Raw genomic sequence first — 21,906 nt, 5'->3', positions numbered from 1 at the left:
GTGCATGAGCCAGGGATACTAGACCACAGCATCAAAGGCAAAGGGTGAGAAAGGTGAGGGGCTACGGCAAGCTGGGTCAGAGCATAACCAAGGGCTGGGAATAGGCTTGGTTGGGGAGCTGAGAGAGTACACTCTTGCTGGATTGGGGTTCTCAAAGGAAGAGTGCAGGGAACAGAGTGGGGGCTGCATTCTGGTCTGGATATGGCTGCAATCTCCATAGGAAAAACCAGACTAGACGCCAGCACCATCTGGTGCTCTAGAGAACGTGGGTAGATGTAGGACGGACTAGGCTACGTCTCTGCTCCTCCTGAGACATGTGTGAGCAGTGTCTGGATGTGGACAAGCACTGGCTGGGCTGAAACATCCAACAGTAAAAACTGGAATAGAATGAAGGCCAACAAGGAGGGCTGGCCCATGGAACCAGCAGTACACATATAAGACCTGGCATAGGGAGAGGTTCTGATACAGGAGCCTGGGAAACTCCTCTGTTGGGACACAGTCCCTGCAAGTAAGTGCAAGAACCATGACAGGGAGAACCCAAATCAGGCCAGAGAAAGATACCCTCTGGCATACATTTGGCATAGGTCAGGAGGAAAGACCAGGCTGAACCCATTCACATCAACCTCTGATGAATCCGAGCACCAGCATAGAGTGTGGGTCAGGCCAGGTTCGTCGCAACTCATACCAGTGCACATTAAGGAATGCCAAGGTGAGGTGAGCCGTACCAGATGTGGTTGCAGTGCCCAAACAGCACACATGAGAACTAGGGGGGAGGAGGCAAAGCCAGCAGAGGAATGTGGGCTCCCCTGCTAGACAACCACTCCCACTGGAGAGTAGGGAGTTGGGATGGGGGCAGACCAGACTAGGCAGGGCTACAACACCTGTGCGCCTCATGGGAGCTAGATTGGGGAAGGGCCAGATTGGGCTGACTGTTTCAACTGGTGCAAGCAAAATTTGAGTGGGTGAGGGTTGGTTGGGCTTTACCACAGCATCAGATGGCAAAGGCTGGCACTGGGGCTAATTCTGTTAAGTCAAACCACAGAACCACCTGGAAAGCGCATGATCCGGGAGTGGGAGTGGTCTGGTAGGGAAATAGTGGGCACCTCCCTTGTGGGTAACCACTCCCACTGGAGAGCACAAAAACCAGGACAGACGCAGGGGTGGCTAGACAGAAAGGCACCTGCCAGTATGTGTGTGGACTGGATAGTAGGTTGGTTGGATTGAACGAGGCTTCAATATCCATTTCCAAGTATGAGAGCTAAATGGGATGTGTAGGCCAGACTGAACAAGCCTGTGGTGCATACTGGCATGCATGGGAACCAGGGTAGGGAGCAGGCCTGGTAGGGGCTATGGGCAGTCACCCCAACTCAGCTGCAGCTCCCACTGGTTTGCGTGAGGACAGAGTATGAAGTGGGCAGGATCACACTGAACTACAACACCCACTGGTTCAAGCGGATGACAGGGCTGGACACGGAACTGACCCAGCAATTGTAACGACTAGCATGTGCATAAACTGACTGGGACAACGATCTGTGACAGACCCTGTACTGGCATGCACACACAAGAATCAGGTCTGGGATCACATCAGACTAAGTTTCTTAGGTGATCCCTCCAACTGAACTGCTGATCTCCAAATCCTATGTGAGTCAGTAGATTGTGAAGATTTCATCATGATTGGAAAGACGAGATCGGCACCAATTCAGAACTGTTGAACTATCAAAACTTCTTAAGCAAGACCTTCAGAGTGTGCCTCACATCGGGGAAGTAAGATGGGTGGGAGGCTGGGTGGGGCTTTTCCCTTTGTTTCTCCCCTGACCCCTGATACAGTGAAAAAATGATGATATTAGTGTAGGTACAATGGTATTACCCACTTTCCTGTAGCCCCTGACCCTTTGTACCCTAATCAACTAAGTAAGCTTTAGAAAAAAAAAAACACTCCATGTTTAGCAAGATCATCAAAGGCTTCTCCAACATACTTGGGTATATAATAAAATCTACAAGACAGGATTCCAAGTTAAACCTAGGGATCGGACTAAAGCATCTTTCTCATTATATAGTACATGAACGTACTGCAAGTACAGCACAACATTCACAGCTTGCTACAGATCCATTAGGTGTCAGGTCCAATAGGCACAAGCAGCCAGCACATGATGAATTCAGCAATAAGACCATGTATAAGGACAGCCTGTTTCCAGAAAATGCCAACTCACCATTCACTGTTTTCAGGCTCCCAGGAATGCCTTCCCCATGCTGCCTCTTCTGGGCATTCTTGAACTCCTTCAGAGACAAATAAAGGACTTTACGTACCACCCTTTCTTCTGACCATGGAATCCCATCACTGTCATCCTGGAGAAACATTAACAAAAGAAAAGGAGAACATGAGAATTACCTAAATGCAAGGATAGAAGTAAATAATCACACACAAAATGATCTCTTTTTCTAAAATTTGTGATTAACATATAACTTATAATTATTTAACTCCCTATTTGAGCGGCATGCAGAAACAGGACAGACACAGTGATTAAGCCTGTTAATGACCTCGACGACGAAAGTTAGAAACACAAGAACTGTGTCCCTTGTGAGTTAGAAGAGACATTTGCCTCGCCCAGAATCTGTACTAGCCAGAAATTGGAGTCAGGAGTGGATGCTGAATCGAGGGATGCCAACATGGGATATAAACAGCCCAACTGCTAGGCCAAACACCTGCCCTCGCCCATATGGTTTTCAGAATGAAGCACCATATTTCAACATCTAAATATTTCATAAATGCAGTGATCAAATCAGGCAGTAACCTTTTCCATTTCCATCTCTTCTATCCTATTCATCCTATTATTTCCAGCCTCTTGTAAGCAGCATTTCAAGGTTAGATCCAAAACCAGCTCATAACAGACACTGAGTAAGTATTGTTCGACCCAGTCCCAAAGTAATCCATCTGAACAAACACCCAACAAAGTGACTGAAACACACTCTCATTAATTGCCCTGTCAAATTACAGAAACAGCAGTAATTCCACCAACTATGTCTATACTAAAACATTTCACAGGAATTTCCCAAAGTGAGTACACTAAATTGAAGACACAAGTACCACTCTTTTAGAAATTTTGTTGCCATGTTAAAGTTCAGAGGATATGGGTGCTCAGATTCCTTTCACTGAAATAAAAGCAGATACCTCAGACAACACAACACACGGGCCTGCTGTTCTGGGGTTGTACCAAACAACTCATTTTTCCTTGCTGACACTTGCAGATCTTGTGAAATCTTCATGAGATTCCTGAAGAAGGCTGGATTATATGAAGTCTTTTCCAGCACTTAAATTCCTAAAGTCTGCATAAACACAAACTACATCTTAGAAATCCAACCACATAGAGGCTCTAAGCCCTAAATAACGTAAGCTGCACTCTCCTTAAGCTGTCAGGATTTCCTACAACGAGAGCGAATCTCCAGCTTCTAAAAGAAGGAGAACCAAAGGCCCTCAAGAAAGGAGGGAAAGACTGGCCACTCCCTCAGATGTCTGCCACTTATGTGGGCCTGCCAAGCTAAGATTTCCGTTTCTTAGGCAGCACCTCCAGACAAAGACGGTACATCCTGCTTTCCTGGTCAGGATCCTGGGAAAACCAAAGAAGCTACAGACAGGAAGCGAAGAGAAGCAGCCAGGAACCACTGCCTGAACATGGCAGGAGGAAGAGGAGAAATTTCAAACTGCTTCTTGGCTGAAATCATTAAGTCATCTTACAATCACATGATCAAATACAAGATAAATGTCAGCATTCTCACCAGACTCATTAAAGAAATCCAAATATCCAGTCCACTAAAATGCAGGTAATTTGGTTATGCCACATACGAAAAGCACAACAGAGCTCCAGGCTACTCTCCCTTGAGTTTCCCTGAAACTCTCCCTAGCATCCGAGTTGCACTAGATGACAGAATCAGCTGCAATAGGAGTCACTGCTTATTAGGCCAAAATCCACCTTTCTGGCAGCCAGAGGCTCATTACGGCTGTCACTCAGAACTGTCGTCACCACCAGGTACTGATTCCCATACGGTTCATCTCCAATCAGACCCTGTCTCTGACGTACACAGCTTATAAATTATAAAGCCCCCAAGAAGCTTTCAGTGGAAGGCTCCTGTGCCAATTTACAGCATCCTGTGCATGCTGGTGCCTTCAAACTGACTTCTACATCCTACAAACCAATGTCTACTAAAAATATAATCTAGTTTAGATGAAAGCTCCTGCAAAGAACACCATGCGTATGATCTAGTTACTGACACACCAGCTTCATTGCACCTGTAGTGTGCTTTAAGTACAGGGGAAGCAGATCCAGGACACAAATTACACATGTTAATTGTTTTAAGACAAACACACTTAAGAGTTCTGTTGTAATTTATAGTACTGATCCAAATTTGATATCTTTCTTGTTGCTAATGCTTAACACGAACCCAATACAATATAAATGGGCTCTGTGAGGTTGATCCTGAAATATCCACCAGTAGGTAATGATCAGAATATCCAAAAGAAAACAGCTTTGGCAACTTCAGGGCCAGGGAGAAGCACCTCAACTTTGCACTTGCTGCAACGCTGCAGACTACAAAGGTGTGCCTATACAAAACACCAAACTGTCAGTTGTACAACAGGAAGAGCAGAATGAAGGTACTGACATCCAACCCTCACTCTGTAATGGCTCAAAGTAATGACCATGCTAGAAAATATCCCAGGACATACGAGTAGAAATCAAGCAAACATACTACATAAAGTGTTTCCTTCGTATTTTCTAATCTTTAGTAGCTGTCTGAATCAGTCATGACCCCAGCACAATGGCTCAGTAGCTCAATCCTCGCTTTGCATATGCCTGGATCCCATATGTGTGCTGGTTCATTTCCCAGATGCTCCACTTCCCACCTAGCTCCCTGTCTATGGTCAAAGAAGGCAGTTGAGGACGGCCCAAAGCCTTGGGACCCTGTTATCTGTGCGGGAGAGACCTGGCAGAAGCAACTGGCTTTGGATCAGCTCAGCTCCAGCCGTTGCAGCACATAGAAAGTGAGTGAAGCAGTGGACAGAAGATCTTTCTCTCTGTCTCTTCTCTTTATTAATCTGCCTTCCTAACGGAAATAAATAAATCTTTTAAGAATCAGTCATTGAAGCAGGGAGGAGGGAACAAGGAACACATATAGTGGCACAGCAAGCTAATACTCTGCTCTGTGAGGTCAGCAGCATCGCTTACAGATGCCAGTTTGGGTACTGGATGGTTCATTTCTGACCCAGTTCTGCTTATGGTCTGGATAGCAGGAGAGGAGCCCCTGCACTCGTGTGTGAGGTCTAGAGGAATCTCCTGGCTCAGCTCAGTTTGGGCCATTGTGTCATTTGGGGACTGAAACAGGTTTACAGGGAGTCAGGAAACACTTCAGTCACTGGTACTGTACTCCAGCCCTTGACACATGCCTGATTTATTTAAAAAAAAAAAAAAGCCTTAAAAGCCAAGAGCACTCAATTCAAGTGACACGCCGTAGTCTTCCCTCGAGCATCTAACCTCAAGAGACATCCAGGATGCCCTAAGTAAAACGGTCAAAAGAGAAGATGAACTGCCTGCCACCATGTAGGAGACCCAGATGGATTTCCAGGCTCTGCCCTTCAGCTTGGTCTGACACTAGCTATTGTGGCCATTTGAGGAGTAAACTACTGGATGAAAAATCTCAATCACTATCTTTCTCTCTCTATACAGCTAGCAACTAACTTGCCCACAGTGACTAGTCAGTAATCGCCCAGCTACAAAGGTAACCAGGCTTCCACACTACAGAGAAGCGGCTCTCACTAAGCATCAACCAGTGGCCTCTTCAGCACAAATCTGCACTATTTTCAATGAATATAGACCAATTCAATCATTCACAGAATAGTTTTTTTTTTAAACGTGCAGCTCTTTCCTCTCATCCTGTACTGGCTCGAGCTCCCCAGGATTCTCTCCTGCACTGCCAACTGATAATACATATCCACTTACTATTCATAATGTGCTATTTTAAGACCAACTGGCATCCTAAGCAATCCTCAAGGCTCTCATGAGCCAGGCTGCCCCTCCGTTCTTTCTCGACCACTGCAGAACATCCCTCAGATGGAGTCAGCAACAACGGTGGGCAACCACTAAGGAAGAGTTCTCGACTTGGTCTGCAATGCTCTGCAAAACCAAGCACTTCATCCACCCTGTATTCCTAGAGAGCGCAACACAGAATTCAGGGATGCGAAAGGAAAAGGTTTTTTTATGTATAAGACACATGCCATCATTTGAAATAATCAACTAGCCCATGATCAGAAATCGCAATTAGTCAGGCATCAACTTTGTATGTCATACTCCATAATACCTTTGCATGACAGTTAGAAATAAATAGAAACAAGAGAACCCTATTGCTGCAACAAGCTCCATAAAGGAGCTCAGCCACATCTGACTATTCTCCAAAAACTCAAATCCTGGTCATTCCAAATTGTGGCCCATAGACATCATGGGCCTCAGCCATTTGGCATCCACTTAGAAATGAACACACAGATTTAATTCACAAACCATGCGCAAGTGATCCCTAAGCACGGATTTCAGAAGCACTGCTATACTTCACTCAAAGTTTTTTCTAAACTCATTTCTAATTTCCATCAGAATATTCATAACAAAGGAAAAGAGATGAAACCTGCAAGACAAATGCCTCCAACATCCTGCCATCATTACTGTCAAATTCAGTCTGTATTAGTACAACCTTAGAAATCCTACCTTTGATTTTTCAGTGATGAAAACAAAAGCCCTATTGAACTACAGCACCTTAACACCTTTATCTTTCACAAGCCTCATCTTCAGGGATGAGGCAGGACCCACATATTATACAAGAGGGAGTTTCTAACTAGGATAAACTTTGGTGGCAATAATTACCGGTACAATCTCAGCTTGCAGCTACAATAATCCTGCCTTTGCACCTTCCTTTCCTTGGGAGAACAGGAAATCAGGGCAAACACTGATTCGAATCTCTTGCCCCACAGCACAGGAACCGGTGGGAGAAAGCATCCAACAAAAAGAAAAATAGCTCTCATTTGGACAATTCCATTTCTCCAAGCATTCCAAAGTCCAAAAATGTCACTAACAACCACAACCACCAAAAATTGCACACGTCACAGAAAACACAATGCACACACAAAAAAATGAAGCCAGCTGTATTCAAACCAGATTTTTTCTTAAAAAAAAAAAAACAAAACTGTTTTAACACAACAAACATTACAACAGCAGACAGACCTTGTAGGTTGCTGCTATCCATTGGAAATGAACCCTCCAACGACCTCTGCAGAGCATGCTGGTCCCCCCCTGCAGCAAGGACACAGGGACAGGAAGTCCACTAAAGGTAGTGGAACAACTGCTAGGCAGACGACCCACGCGGAAGCTGAGCAGTAAGTGCATGATGGCAATACAGACCCTTCATTTCGAGTGAAGGCAGGATGTTCGCTTACTGGCCAGCAACTACTTTATTTAACACAACAGAACTAATAAAACATAATAGCACAATTTGAGCCATGGCTTTCATTGTGATTTGGAATTCAAAACATCTGGATTCAGAAGAGTCAAAAAACAAGGATGAAAAGCAAATTTTTGATTAGTTGAAAGGATAAAAAAGGGCCAAAGGGAAGAAAGTTAATTTCCTATCACTGTGGGCAAACGATAAAAAGATCAAACATCAAAAACTGAGTGACCAGTCCGGGCCTTGGGGTTGGGGGTGGCTTGCAGCTCCCCGCAGTGTGGCAGTTGTGGGGGGGTGCCCCTGCTGGGCAGGATCCAGTGCTGGGGACTTGGACCAATAGAGTATCACTGACTGCCACACACCAGTCCACACTAAAGCTAGGGATGGGGCCTGTCAGGCAGGGCTAGGTACCAGTACGTGACTGAGTGGTGGAATAGTGGACTGCTCACATTTGGCAGGGTCAAGACACTAACCAGCACTCGAGAGTACTTGGTCCGGAGTTAAACTGTGTGGGGGAAGTGTGGGTCTAACCCTGTTTAAATAAAAGTCCCACAAGTTAGCTCGTGAGCTGGGGTGGCAATGGGCTAAGCTAGTCGTGACATGGCAACAATGACAAGGAAACAATGGTATTATCCACTTTCCTGCAGCCCTTGACCCTTTGTACCCTAATCAACTAAGTAAGATCATTAAAAAAAATAAATTAATTAAAATAAAAAATATCCACTATTACAGAAACTGAATGGCCAAATCATCATTCAAACTAAGAGGACTACAAACAATAATGAGACAACTGATAAGAATTAAGGATGCCACAGGTGGACTGATAACACTACACATCCTATCAATAAAAATAATACCTGCTGAGCCCAGCTCCGTAGCCTAGTAGCTAAAGTCCTTTCCTTGCATGCACTGGGATCCCGTATGGGTGCTGGTTCTAATCCTGGCAGTCCTCTTCCCATCCAGCCTCCTGTCTGTGGCATGGAAAAGCAGGACAACCCAAAGCCTCAGGACCCTGCACCCGCATGGGAGACCTGGAAGAGGCTCCAGGCTCCTGGCTTCAGATCAGTGCAGTTATGGATGTGGCAGCCAGGTGGGAAGTGAATCAACAGATGGAAGATCTTCCTCTCTCTAGATTCGACTTTCTCATAAAGATAAAATAAATCTTAAGAAAAAAATAAGCCTTGGTGGGATACTGGGTGGTACTTCTCCCTTTACCTCCCCCTTTACCCCTGATATAGGAAAAAAAAATGTGGAAATGATAGTCTTACCCACTTTCCTGTAGCCCTTGAACCTTGTGCCCTAATTATGTAAAGATTATCAAAAAAAAACAACCACCCCTGCTTATTGTGGGGTACGGGTCAGAACCAAGCACAGTTAGCGCATGCTACAACACAGGAATGATTCTGCAGGAGGAACAGGATACCCGCACCACAACTCAAACACTCTTCACACCTCTAATAACTGTAGAAAATGTTCAAATAGTAAAAAACGAAGCATAACATGATGACAGCTTAGAAAATGGAAACAGTGATCATCTCATGGGCCTTGCACGATGGTTCAATGACTAAATCCTCATCTTGCAAGCGATGGGAATCCATGTGGGTCCAAGTTCATGTCCCAGCTGCCCCACTTTCCATCCAGGTCCCTGTTTATGGCATAGGAAAATAGTAGAGGGTGGCTCAATGCTTTGAGATCATGCACCCACGTGGAAGACCCAAAGAAACTCCTGGCTCCTGGCTTTGGATCAGCTCAGCTCCAGCCATTGTAGGCAGTTGGGGAGTTAACGAACAAGTGAAAGATCTTTTTCTCTGTACACCTGATCTGCCTTTCCAATAAAAGCAAAATACATCTTTAAAAGAAGGGACTATCTCATGTTATGGAAGCACTCCTTAAAATCTGTTTGCAAAGTAAAAGCCATTAGGCGAGTGGCCCAAATCAGCTGCACATACGCTGCTCCTTCCTACCTTCCAAAGCATCACAGGCAGAGGGAAGCACATACATTCCTCAAATGCAGAGACAAACCCAAAAGAGTGCCAATTCCATTTCTAAAACTCAACTGCAATCTCGACTGATCGATGACACACAACAGCAAGAGAAAACAGGAATGACTGATTAACAGCTGCACAATAATCAGTAACAAAGAGGAAAACTAAATTTGATAATCTAAGTCCCTAGTGGAGGAAAAAAACCCGCTGGCCATTTCCTCTTCCCAGACATAAATGGCTGGGAAAGCCTACACGAATGTCTTTCATCTTCAAGAGGCCAAGTTCTTCACATACTGCTGCTGCTTTCGGAAATGCCAGGCTGTTCTAGCAACAAGCTGAGGACAGAACAAGGACACAGAACAAAAACAGCACACTTCTTAGTATGGGTGAGAAGTAAAGGATTTACAAATCCCAACCATCTCTCCCCCTAAAATGGGAGAAACAGAACAGTACAACTTAAGAGTCAACCTATCATCACTTGCAACAACATAAATACAGTATTTTCTTAGGGAACATTCCAAGTCGGCACCATCAATTCATACAGTGGTTTAAGTATCAATACAGCAATCGTGACAAACCAAAGGCCCAATTCACACCTAGAAATAAGCACTAAAAAAAAGAGAGAGAAAAAAAAAAAAGACTTAAGAAACAGGGATGATTTACTTCTCTTTGCTCTCTTGCCTTGGGTTTAAATTAACAGCACTTTCAAGTGACAAATTTCCACAGAATGGCCTGAAATGCTTATGCAGGGAGAGTTTTACTTATTCCAAACTGCCATTAAATAATGTGTACTTATCTTTGATTACCATCTATTTTTTAAAAAAAGAAAAGCTACAGCTGAAATTGGATTAAGAACTTCTGCTGAAAACGATTTATTGCATAACACAACTCTGACAGCCTGAATCTCCGGCCACCAACCGAGCCTTTATAAGAATCTGCTGGGCAGCTGCCAAGTCAGATCTTTTGCATCTGAGCATGTCAGACATCCCTGTCGCCGAGGCTGCAGCACGGCAGCAAGGCCGCCCCACATCCACATGCAAAGGATGCAGAGAACACAGCAACTTGCACAACTTCTAACATTCTGTTTTCTTACCCCCCTCCAAAAAAAAAAAAATATAGAAGTATCTCTGATAATCCAGCAGAGCCCTAGCTTGTCAACACAACTTCCATGAGGGGAATGGTAGACAAAATAAAATTAGTATACAAATAAGTTCTTAGCTGGTACCTTCGAATAAAACCATATAAGGGGGACCAGCGTGGTGGTCTAGTGGCTAAAGCCCTCGCCTTGAACTTGCCAGGATCCCATATGGGCACCAGTTCTAATCCTGGCAGCTTCACTTTCCATCAAGTTCTCTGTCTCATCCCATTCCAATCTGTCTCACCTTTCCTCTGTATATCTGACTTTCCAATAAAAATAAATCTTTTAAAAATAAATAAATAAATAAATAAATAAATAAATAAATAAATAAATAAATAAAAACTTTTTAAACGTCCTATAAGGGTCACTGATATCAATGGACAACTATTCCACTTTGCAAATGAATTACTGTCAGGTGTATTTCCAAGCAAAGCAATCTAGATCTATCAATCATTAAAGTCTTTCATGTCATTAAGAATATCCCCAAAATACTGCTCAAATGTTGATTGCTTGCCATCCACAATAGCCACCACTAGGCACATCACCAAAAACAAGTCACAATCCAGGTTTAGAGAATACAAGTAAAAATACCAACTGAAGTCCTTGAGTACCAAACATGCCACCTGTAAATGAGACATGGCCTCATACAGGTCTCTGGATCAGCACACCAACATTGAGTGCCAAGTCAAAAGTGGGAATTATTGTGACAATACATGCTCATATACGCTTATGTAAATGTTTTCCTTCCTTAATGCAAAGTTGGCTTGAAAACCCTTTAACGCTGCCCCTATAGTTACTTTTACAGTCTGGATTAAGAAACCTTCAACTTCTGCCATGTTCACCTTACATGGAATATTACTTTAGTAAATAATTTTTAACCAGTTAATTAACTTAACTCAGCCCTGGCCTCAGTACTCGCAAGAAGACAGTATAGTGAGATCCAGCGGTAAAGCCTGCCGCAGTAGATCTTGTCCTGTTGCAGCTGCTTCCCATATATCTGGGAGCTGTATCCTCAAAGGCTCAACTGTGGCTTTCTTGCCCTGTAATGGTTTCAATGAAGAATAAAGGGTAACTTCAAGCTTGACATTTTTATAATTGAGAAAAAAGTAACAGCAATTTTTTCTGCCCTTTCAAGTATAACTTAAGAGAAAAGGAAAAGAAAATCCACAAGTGAGCTCTAGAAGAGAACGTTAAATTAAATTAAAAGATTTTCTATGTTTTAAAAATATGAATCAATCCATGAATGGTTCAAAAATGTACTTTCAAAAACTCATTAGCGCCCCCCAAATATATTCTAGAATAATGAGAACTGAAATAAAACAAAAATAAAAAATATTTTTAAGGGATTTGTGTCCAGTACCACCATTCAAAGTGCAAACTTCAAACCACAGAATTCTATTTCATTTAATGAGAATATAAAAAAAATCATTGGCTTAACTGGTGAAGAATGCTTCATTGTCTCATTTTCTTTCACAGATTCACAACCGTAACATTACACAGTATACCCAGGAATCCAACGCACAGATTGGGGAAAGGAAAAATTCTGACATGCGCACTAACTAGCCTCATGAGCACTCCAGAAAGGAAAAACAGATTTCAAAGACATAATCTACTTAGAAAAATGCTTGCCATAACAAGGGGGAAAAAAATTGCTCATTAGCAAGCATATACTCTTCTACATTGCACACACTCCATACTTTCATTAAATTCTGCATCGCCACAACATACTCCCTTTCTGCCTAGCTTACAAAGGTCTACCATATCATTTTATCAGCTACCTGGAACCTGCCGTTTCCTATAGTTCTCATTAAATTATCCTTTTGCGACCCATCCTTAATGCTTACACATAATAGCTGCTGAATGTTTGCTTATATGATGTGTTTTGGCATAATTAACCACATATTCATTCTGGTAGATTAAAATAATGTTTTTAAAAAGCATCCCACCTAGCTTTTTTCAGATGTCCCACACACTGGGGCAAACTCAGAACTAACAAAACCAAGCACACTTCACACAGATACCCAAGAATGTTTCAGAATGATGGTTCCACACAACCTCTCCCACAGAAGGAAGAATTCTGGGACATGAGTGCTTCAACTAAATGCAAAAATGTAGGAAGGAAAAAGGAAAAAAATCTACCCCAAACTTGCCCAGCAGAGGAACATCAGCACGTTAATTGAAACCAGAATCTAGGAAAGGAAAGCAAACTTAAAAGGGGTGCAAACAGTTGTAACCAGAGGAGGAGACGCATGGATTTAATTACTTCCAGTATACATGACAATTAAGAATAAATAGTGGAAAACCACAAGACAGCAGACATTCCAGGAAAAAGGCTGAATGCTGATTGCCATTAATGTTAACAGGATTTTCTAACACCTGCTATAAGCTACTGTGTAATAAAAAGAAAAAAAAAATGAGGAACTCTTCCACTGAATAAATGAACATACAAATACTTTGAGAAGCATATCTAAAATATTTCATGACACTAAAAACATTGATTCCCTTCCCCCCAAAAAAACTTCAATGCACATTTATCAGGATGAAAGCATCTGAACCTCCTTCAAAGCTTCCAATTCATATCGATAACAAAGCAGTCTGTGGTATAACCAGACAGGAAACAATTGAGTAACAATAAGAACATAATGAGCACTTATTGGACACACACTGCTGGCATCATCCCCAGGTAATTTTCTGAACACTCTAGCTCTCTGCTTGTGTCCTGAAAAAGCAGTGGAAGATGGCCCAAAGCCTTGGGTCCCTACACCCAACGTGGTGACAGGAAAGAGGCTCCTGCATGGCATCAGGTCAGCTCAGCTCTGGCCACGGCAGACATTTGGGGAGTGAACCAGTGGATGGAAGATCCTTCTCTCTGCCTTTCTAATGAAAATAAGTAAACCTATAAAAAAAAAAAAAAGCAAATACATATGTAGGAGTATTTTCCACTCTGGTTTTCTATCAGAGTCCCAGTTCTGCCAATAATTCAGCTTCATTCTAGCGTGTACCCTAGCAGGTTCCAAGTACCCATAGCCCTGCTAGACATCTAGGAAAGTCTGATCGACACTGTGGCTCCCAGCTTTGCCCTGACCCAGCCCCGATTGCCACAGGTTACTGTGTGCACCCGTAGTGTGAGCTGCACAGGAAGATTTCTATGTGTGTGTCTCTCTCTCCTGCCTTTAAATAGATATAATGGCTCCCAAGCCTTAGAGCTAAAAATGAATAAAATACAGCTTTGAATTCAAATTTTGTTTTCATTTAGATGGAAATTTTATGGAAAGGAATTCGTTCTTCTTGTGTTTTCTTAGAATACTATGAATAAAATAAATGCTTTACAAATTTTGGCTTGCTAGTTTCTGTTAGGGGTTTACTGTGCCCTGGGGGACCTGGGAGGCTCCTGCTGACTCAGCTGAAGACACAGCCTTGAAGCTTGGCTTCAAGTCACTGTGCTGCTGCTAACTGGTGCCCAAACAGGATGTCAGCACTTGCAGGAAAAGGATTAGACAGTTGAACCATCATGTCCCTACCCTCAGGTATGTATTTTTAAAGGGTAAATCTGGAAAACCTATAAAATGTATGCATATGACCTATTTCATTCCAACAATGCTATGTCATTAAATAATAGATATATTCAGTTATAAACAAACTGGGCTGAAAATTCCCAGGCTGCTAAACTACTTTCCTTTATACTGTCAAAATCCCATTGAACCCTCTTTCCAATGGGAAAGCCTTATGCCCCAAGCTGCCACATGGGACACTCACATCAGAGGCAGTGGGAGAAGGTCCACATCCTTGTGTCATAGCTCCAGCATGAGGATTCCCAGTTGGTAGCAGGCACTTGGGGGTAAAGAGACAGATGGAGTATGTTTCTCTGTCATTCTGTCTTTCAAATAAATAAAGATTGAAAGTTCTTTCCCTCGGGCCCGGCGCGGTGGCGCAAGTGGTTAAGTCCTCGCCTTGCACGCCCGGGATCCCATATGGGCGCCGGTTCTAATCCCGGCAGCCCAGCTTCCCTTCCAGCTCCCTGCCTGTGGCCTGGGAAAGCAGTCGAGGGCGGCCCAAAGCTTTAGGACGGCCCAAAGCTTTGGGAACCTGCACCCGCGTGAGAGACCCAGAAGAGGCTCCTGGCTTCGGATCGGCATAGTATCGACCCGTTGCGGCTCACTTGGGGAGTGAATCATCGGATGGAAGATCTTCCTCTCTGTCTCTCCTCTTTGTATATCCGCCTTTCCAATAAAAAATAATAAAAATAAATCTTTAAAAAAAAAAAAGAAAGTTCTTTCCCTCAGTTTTAGGCAACTGTTTAGGGTGCCTTGTACTTAGGCAAGTGTTACACTGCAAGAGAAAAGCAGTCAAGGTTGATAGGCATTCTGGGCCTGATTAATGCCAACTGTGCATCAACTATACCAGTGTGCCAGCAGGAGATGAGCCAGCACATGCCATCCCCCCAAGTCAGGGTCTGGGCAGGGAAGGTGGGGTGCAGGGAAGGGGGTCTGTGGACATGTTGTAGAAGGAGCAGCTGAAAACACGTTTGGCAGGGAAAGAATGATGTCTGGGGGCTTCCACGGACCAACCCACTGCACTTGCAGGAAAGCAAGGGAGCTGAGATGCAGTAGCTTAAAGGGGGGCAATCCAAAGACATATCTAGGTCAGGCCAAACACACATGCCCACGTGCCAGACATGCTTGCACTGTCACTACCTGCTAGCACTGTCAAAAGCTGGGACTCTGGGACACGCCTACCTGGGCTAGGCCACACACAGTAGGAACTAGCCCATGCCAAGTTGAGCTGCAGCACCCACCAGAATGGAAAAAAAATTTTTTTAAAACTAAAAAAAATCAGATCTGGGGATAAACTCTACAGGAGACTTGTAGGCTCACCTCTGTGGGACTGCAACATCTGCTGTTTATGCTAACAGCTGGGGGTGCAGAACTCAACTAATGGGATCCCACCTGACACTCACAGGAGCCAGAGCTGGGAGGAGCTAAAGTAGGCCAGGCCAGATTGCAGCATCCACTGGTACATGCAAAGGCCAGGACTGAGAGTGGACCATGCCAAACAGTGCTTCAATACAACTGGCACCTGTGAGATCCTGAGCCTGGTAGGGGAACTTGGAGAACTCCCCTGCTAAGCTGCACATCATCCACTCGGGAGCATAATACCCTGGCCTTGGGGGCAAGTCAAGGCACAGCTCCCGCTGGCACACACAAGAACCAAGACAGGCTTTGAGCTGCACCCAGTTGCGCTGGGATGCAACACCCACCACAAAGAGCTAAGACTGTGGGTGGACCATATCAGGCTGGGTTGAAGCACCTGCTAGCACATGTTAAGATCCAGGGACGGGAACAGGCCTGATAGGAGAACTTTGGGGACTCCCCTGCAAGGCTCCACTGGTGAGTTTGAGAACTGAGGAAGTGAGTGGAATGACAGCAACACCCGTTAGTATGCGTGTGGAGTCTGCTTGGGGGCAAGAGTCGGCCCTCGCAAGAACCAGACTGGGTGCTTGCCAGGCAGACTAGGCCACAGTACCCACTGTAAGTGCTGGGACTGGGTGGAAATCATGTCAGGATGGACCACAGTATCCCCTGGCAAGTACAAGATTAGGGGAATTGGGAGAATGCCTGGTAGGGAGACTGTGGGTACTACTATTCTAGGCTACAGCTCTCACTGATGAGCAAAAGAGTTAGGGTTTGTGGCCTAAGGCCTGGGCAGGATAAGCTGGGGTGGGTCACAGCACCCATCAGTTGGCATAAGAGATGGAACTGACAGTGGAACTGACCAAGCAGTTGCATCCACTGGTATGTGTGTTGACTGGTGCAGGTGACATGCCACCAAACCTGACCTGTACGGGATGGCACATCCAAGACTGAAGTCTGAGGTCATCCCAGGAAAGGTTTCTTGGGGAACACTGCAACTATATACAACTGGACAGATAAATAACAATATACATGTTCCAAACTTGACATGTAAGTGTTGGAACTGGGCTTCCTCAGATGCTGATGAATGCGCAGTGGTCAGCATGCCCAGAAGCACAGGAGTACCTGACAGCCCACTCATCCAGGCCAGTAGAGGATATCAAGTGCCTTTCAAAGGATATAAAGCAGAAGAGATGGGATAACTCTCCTGTCCACACTCTGTAACATCACTACATCTACACTACAGCTACACTAATGTAGACCTGGTCTCAAACCTGGTGCAACAAGGCCGGCAGCATCACAGATCTATCAAACCGCTCAAGTAGCACTCTCAACACTGCTCCCCACACAAAGTAGCACGAAATGACCGACCCCAACATATCAGGGTGCTGATGGTCACAAAAGAAAACAAAAATATTTGTCCCACACACCTTCCTCCATACTTCAATCGCCCCCAAACCTAATCATAGATCCATACGGGCACACATCCCTTTCTGCTATGTAAGCAATGCTAAAAACAAAATTTTAAAAATTCTTTCTAGTTACACGAAAGAATATAGCATTTGAGCCAAGCTAACTGGTAAACTGAATTCTCAGACTTGCATTCTGAAGAAAGACAATTGTCTGTGGGTTCTCAAATCAGATTAATCACCACTCATAATAAGATGGCAGGGAAAAAAAAAAAACAGTTCATCCCACATCAGAACGGTAAACCTGGAGAGGAAAAGGATCAAGTAATGCATTTTAGTACTTATTTACACAAAGGATTCAGGGACAAACACTGAACTGAGAATATCAGGCGTGGGCTTTGGGCAGAGTGGTTACATTGCTGCACCGGACCACTGCATCCCTTATCCCCAGGGCTGGTTGAAGTCCCAACTCCTCTGCACATGCTCCACAAACATTCTAACGCATCCTCCAGGATGCAACAGCTCAAGTACCCGGATTTTTGCCACCCACTTCAAAAACTGAGACTGAGCTTCAGGTGCCTGGTCTAACCCTAGTTTTATTGGCACTGGAAAGACTTCCCCTAATCCATCTACATACTACAAATAAGATGAAGATTTCTTACAAAGAGATTATGTCTGCTCCAGCGCCTCATCCAATGGTCCTCAGAAGAACTCTGCCTACACACACAGATGATAAGCAATGTATTAATCCCTGAAGATTAGAAAAAGAGCCCATTCTGGAACCTTTAGACAAGCATCACAGGAAAGAAAGCAGCAGGAAAACCTGCCAGGCAGCTTCAGTAAATTACAGAGAGGTCTCTCATCTGACATACATTATATGGTTCTACAACAACAGCAAATTTAGCTCCCTAATCAAATTAGGCCTTGGCAAAAAATGTGAATCTATCCTCAACTATCCACAGGAAAAACTGTAGACAATAAACCAAAATGCTAAGCACGCCAAATCATCAAAAAAATACTGGTGTCCCTGAATTACAAAAGGTAGAATTCAAATTACTATTATAGAAAAACTGAAAATAAAGATCAATTTGGGGTTCGAATTCATCTCTCTTTCAAATATTTAAGTGAGAGAGATCGATTTTACATCCACTGATGAATTCTGCAAATGGCTGCAAAGGCCAGAACAAAAGCTGGAAGCCCAGAGCTTCCTCCAAGTCGCCCATGTGGATGCAGGACCCTAAGGACTTTGGCCACCCTCGGATGCTTTAACAGGGAGCAGGATCCGAAGTGGAGCAGCCTGGACTCCAAACAGGGCCCACAAGCATTGCTGACACCACATAGGGAGGCTTGTGCTAACCCAAAGGGATCAGACCTAGGAATCAAATCTTCCCGATCCAGCATTTTGTAAAATACTTGTTTGTTAATCTGAAAAACAGAGACTAAAGAGGAGTGAGGAGGGAAAGTAGGGTCTCCCATTACCAGGTTAATTCCCCAAATAGTCACAACAGTCAGGTCTGGGTCAGGTCAAAGCCAGAACCTAGAATCTCCATCCAGTTTTCCAAATGCTGACAGGGTTATGGGACTTCAGCCATCACCTGGCGCCTCCCAGGGTACAGAGCTGCAGAAATGGGCACTCAGCAGCAAAAGTGAAACTTGAATCCAAGGACGATGGTATGGTATGTCACAGCCCCTACTTGTTTCTTGCCACTAAGTCCAACGGTCTACCCAAATAACATACTTTTAAAATTAAAGTGGAGCTGGTAATGTGCCACATCACAAGAAATTTTTGTTTTAAATAAGAGAATTTCAGACTTTTTTGGCATCCTGGCTCACTCTGAATAAAAGTGCTTTTCATTACATCATTACTTCTGGACACAGAGATTCCATACTCCAGGACAAGCAGGAAGTGTCTGTATGTCAAAATTTGTTTTAATCTTCATTCTTTGAAACATCACAGAATGTAAGGGATGAAATTATGCTTTTCAAGGTCCACCCTAAATAAAAATTACAGAAAATCAAGGACTATCCCCCCTCTTTATTTAGTTCCCAAGACTGCTCTAAGAGTTGATATTGGCTAAGGCAGTAAGTTAGCAGGCACTTCCAGAAATTACAAAATTGCTACTCAGTCCTAACTGCGGTAGGCTGTCGTGTCCCTCCAGGGCTGAGCTGGCTGATTGTCTGGTTGGCCAAGCCCCAACCCGCTCTGCCACTCAACACCCTAAAGCTCCTCCTCCCAAAGTAAGCTGCATTATAAAGCATCTTTTAAGTCCAAGGTTCTACAGCCACTCCCTAATTATTAATTATTAATTACTGTCATTCCTTGTCTAGCTGGCTTACTGTTCAAAACCCTATGCACATTAATCTCAATGATATGATCTTCACAGGCACTGCTCCTATCAAAGATGACCAACAAGCAACAGTAAGCCATTGTGGAGCGCGCCACAGGACAGGGCTGCCTAATCCTCGTCCAGTGGCCGAAAAGGGTGCTGCCATGCAGTACACTAATTTTATACCAGCAAGTTCAGGTGTGGGGATAGGAATGGAGAGAAAATTTTTTACCATGATACCCACTGTCTCTAAATTCTATCTGCAAAATAATTCCAACCAAAACTGTAGCACTAGTCTGGACGCAGATACGAAGCTTGGGGGGAGAGGGGAGGTACCTCCCAGAGATTAGAGAAACAAACCCCAAAAATATTACATAACACTATTTTACTTGTTAAATCCAAAAACAAGAATGGATAAGTAAAGCATTCATTCACCACACCTTCTTAGGACTCAGCAAATTTAAGCATCAAACTTGAACAGCTCAGAAATCATGTAACACCAATTTAGTGCCAACGCTAAATGTATAAATAGGTATAGACATGCAGGTGCAGAAAGCAAATGTAAAAGCAATTCAAACAACTCCATGGGAAATACTTTGCCAAATAAAACTATCTCCTATTGTTCTGTGTAATTTTAACGAACCAGGAAACTCAGCAGGGTATCTCCAAGGATGGAGAAGTGAAAGGATTTTGTCAGCATGTAAGATTTGTATCAAGTAGTTCATCCTTTAATCAGGAAAATGCACAAAGCATGGCTACATCTGGCAGTGGGGAATTAATAAAAATCTTAAGACAATTCAATAAAAAATACTGAAAAATCTTGTATGCACAAGAGCAGCAAGGCTGGGTCACGTGACAGATCTGCAGGGGTCTCATCCTCTGTGAGAGCCTCACACTAAGGAGGTGTCAGTTCTGTCCCGTTTCCAGAAATAAAACTGACATGCTTGACACACAACAGAGGGCAATGAACTGCCTAAAGCACGACGAGTTTGCAAGTCAATGATACAACACCAGATTGACAATTACAAAACCAGAGGACAGTATCTGAACACAACACTGTGAGGCAAATCTTCAATATGTTACAGAGATTTGTTGATTTATTGATGATTCACCTGCTAGGTAAAAAAGAGACAAATCAGCACAAAATTGTTAAAAATATCTTCATTAATTTTCCTTTTTTTAGGAAAACTTCTAAATCTTAAGATGGAAACCTGTAACTCCAATATATTGAAACACAATATTCTATTAAATTATAACATCATACCACACTTTTATCTTGAGCAATTCTCAATTCTGCATACCTTCCCATAAAATGCAATTATAATAGAAAAATTCCTTTATTAAATATGTTTGCAGTATATATCAAAGCCGATGTTGAATGTTTCTGCCAGGCAAAGATCAGCAATGCAGTTTCTTATTAGTATTTACTAAAGAATCAAGAGTAAAACAGTAAACAGGGCCAAATTAATAAGTATCTTCATTAATTGATCTCCTCAGTTATTTAGTAGGTATGGTACTCTCGCAAATTTCTATCTGTGTTTATATTAGATGACAAGAATCAAAAGTCAGGGAACCATGTGACAACCTAGTGGCTGAAGTTATTGCCTTGAACACAAAGATCCTAAATGAGCACTGGTTCATGTCCCAGCAGCCCCGCTTCCCATCCAGCTCCCTGCTTGCGGCCTGGGAAAGCAGTCGAGGACGGCCCAAAGCCATGGGACCCTGCACCTGTGTCGGAGACTCAGAAGAGGCTCCAGGCTCCTGGCTTCAGATTGGGTCAATTTCAGCTGTTATGGCTACTTGGGGAGCGAACAATTGGATGGAAGATGTCCCTTTGTCTCTCCACCTCTCTGTACATCTGATTTTCCAATAAACATAAATAAATCTTAATAAATAAATAAACCTTTAAAAATGTATATATTGAAGTATCAAAAGTCCAGTCCATATAGTCAAGAATTACTGACTAGTGACAGTAGGTCAAATTTTATGCCTGATGCTCCTGAGTAAATTATCGCCGTTACAAAGAAGCCATTTTTTCCCACCATTATTCATGTGCAAGAGTAGGACAGAACCTTCTACAGGTATAAACAATAAGTATATACAGAAAAAAGAAAAAAAAGGAAAGAAAAGAACAGAAAAGAAAGAGGGTCTGGCATGGTAGCCTAGTGGCAAAAGTCCTAGTGTTGCAAGTGCCAGGATCCCATAGAAACACTGGTTCTAATTCTGGCAATCCCACTTCCCATTCAGCTCCCAGCTTGTGGCCTGGGAAAGCAGTCAAGGATGACCCCAAAGCCTGGGGACCCTGCACCCCACGTCGGAGACCCAGAAAAGGTTCCAGGCTCCTGGCTTCAGATTGGCTCAGCCCCAGTTGTTGCAGCCACTTGGCGAGTGAATCAGCAGATGGAAGATCTTTCCTCCTCTTTGTATATCTCACTTTCCAATAAAAAGAAAATAAATCTTTAAACAACAACAAACAATAACAACAACAACAAAAAAAAAACAGAAGGAAGGAACCAACTGGAGACCATTTTATTTCATCGAAAAAGTCTCAAATTTTCACACATGAGAAAAAGCAAAATGAAACAGAACAGTGCAAATAACAGTTTCTCTAACAGCACGGAAGCATGAGGAAGAGCCCTAACATTTCAGAAGAGCCTT

The 21,906-nt window shown here is 43.4% G+C and overlaps 1 protein-coding gene across 1 annotated transcript in view; it reads right to left on the bottom strand.

The window, feature by feature from the left end:
* Positions 1–21,906, bottom strand: part of JARID2 (jumonji and AT-rich interaction domain containing 2) — a 214,402-nt gene that overhangs the window by 119,104 nt on the left and 73,392 nt on the right. Inside the window, exon 2 of the mRNA XM_040967725.1 lies at positions 2,211–2,346. Within this exon, the coding sequence (XP_040823659.1) occupies positions 2,211–2,346 (136 nt within the window). The remainder of the gene's footprint in view (positions 1–2,210; positions 2,347–21,906) is intronic.

The sequence above is a fragment of the Ochotona curzoniae genome, unplaced genomic scaffold, assembly GCF_017591425.1.
Source record: "Ochotona curzoniae isolate NIBS_2020 unplaced genomic scaffold, NIBS_Ocur_1.0 scaffold_461, whole genome shotgun sequence".
NCBI lineage: Eukaryota > Metazoa > Chordata > Mammalia > Lagomorpha > Ochotonidae > Ochotona > Ochotona curzoniae.
Note: the sequence above shows the minus strand (reverse complement) of the source record. Positions and strands in the feature narration are given on the sequence as shown.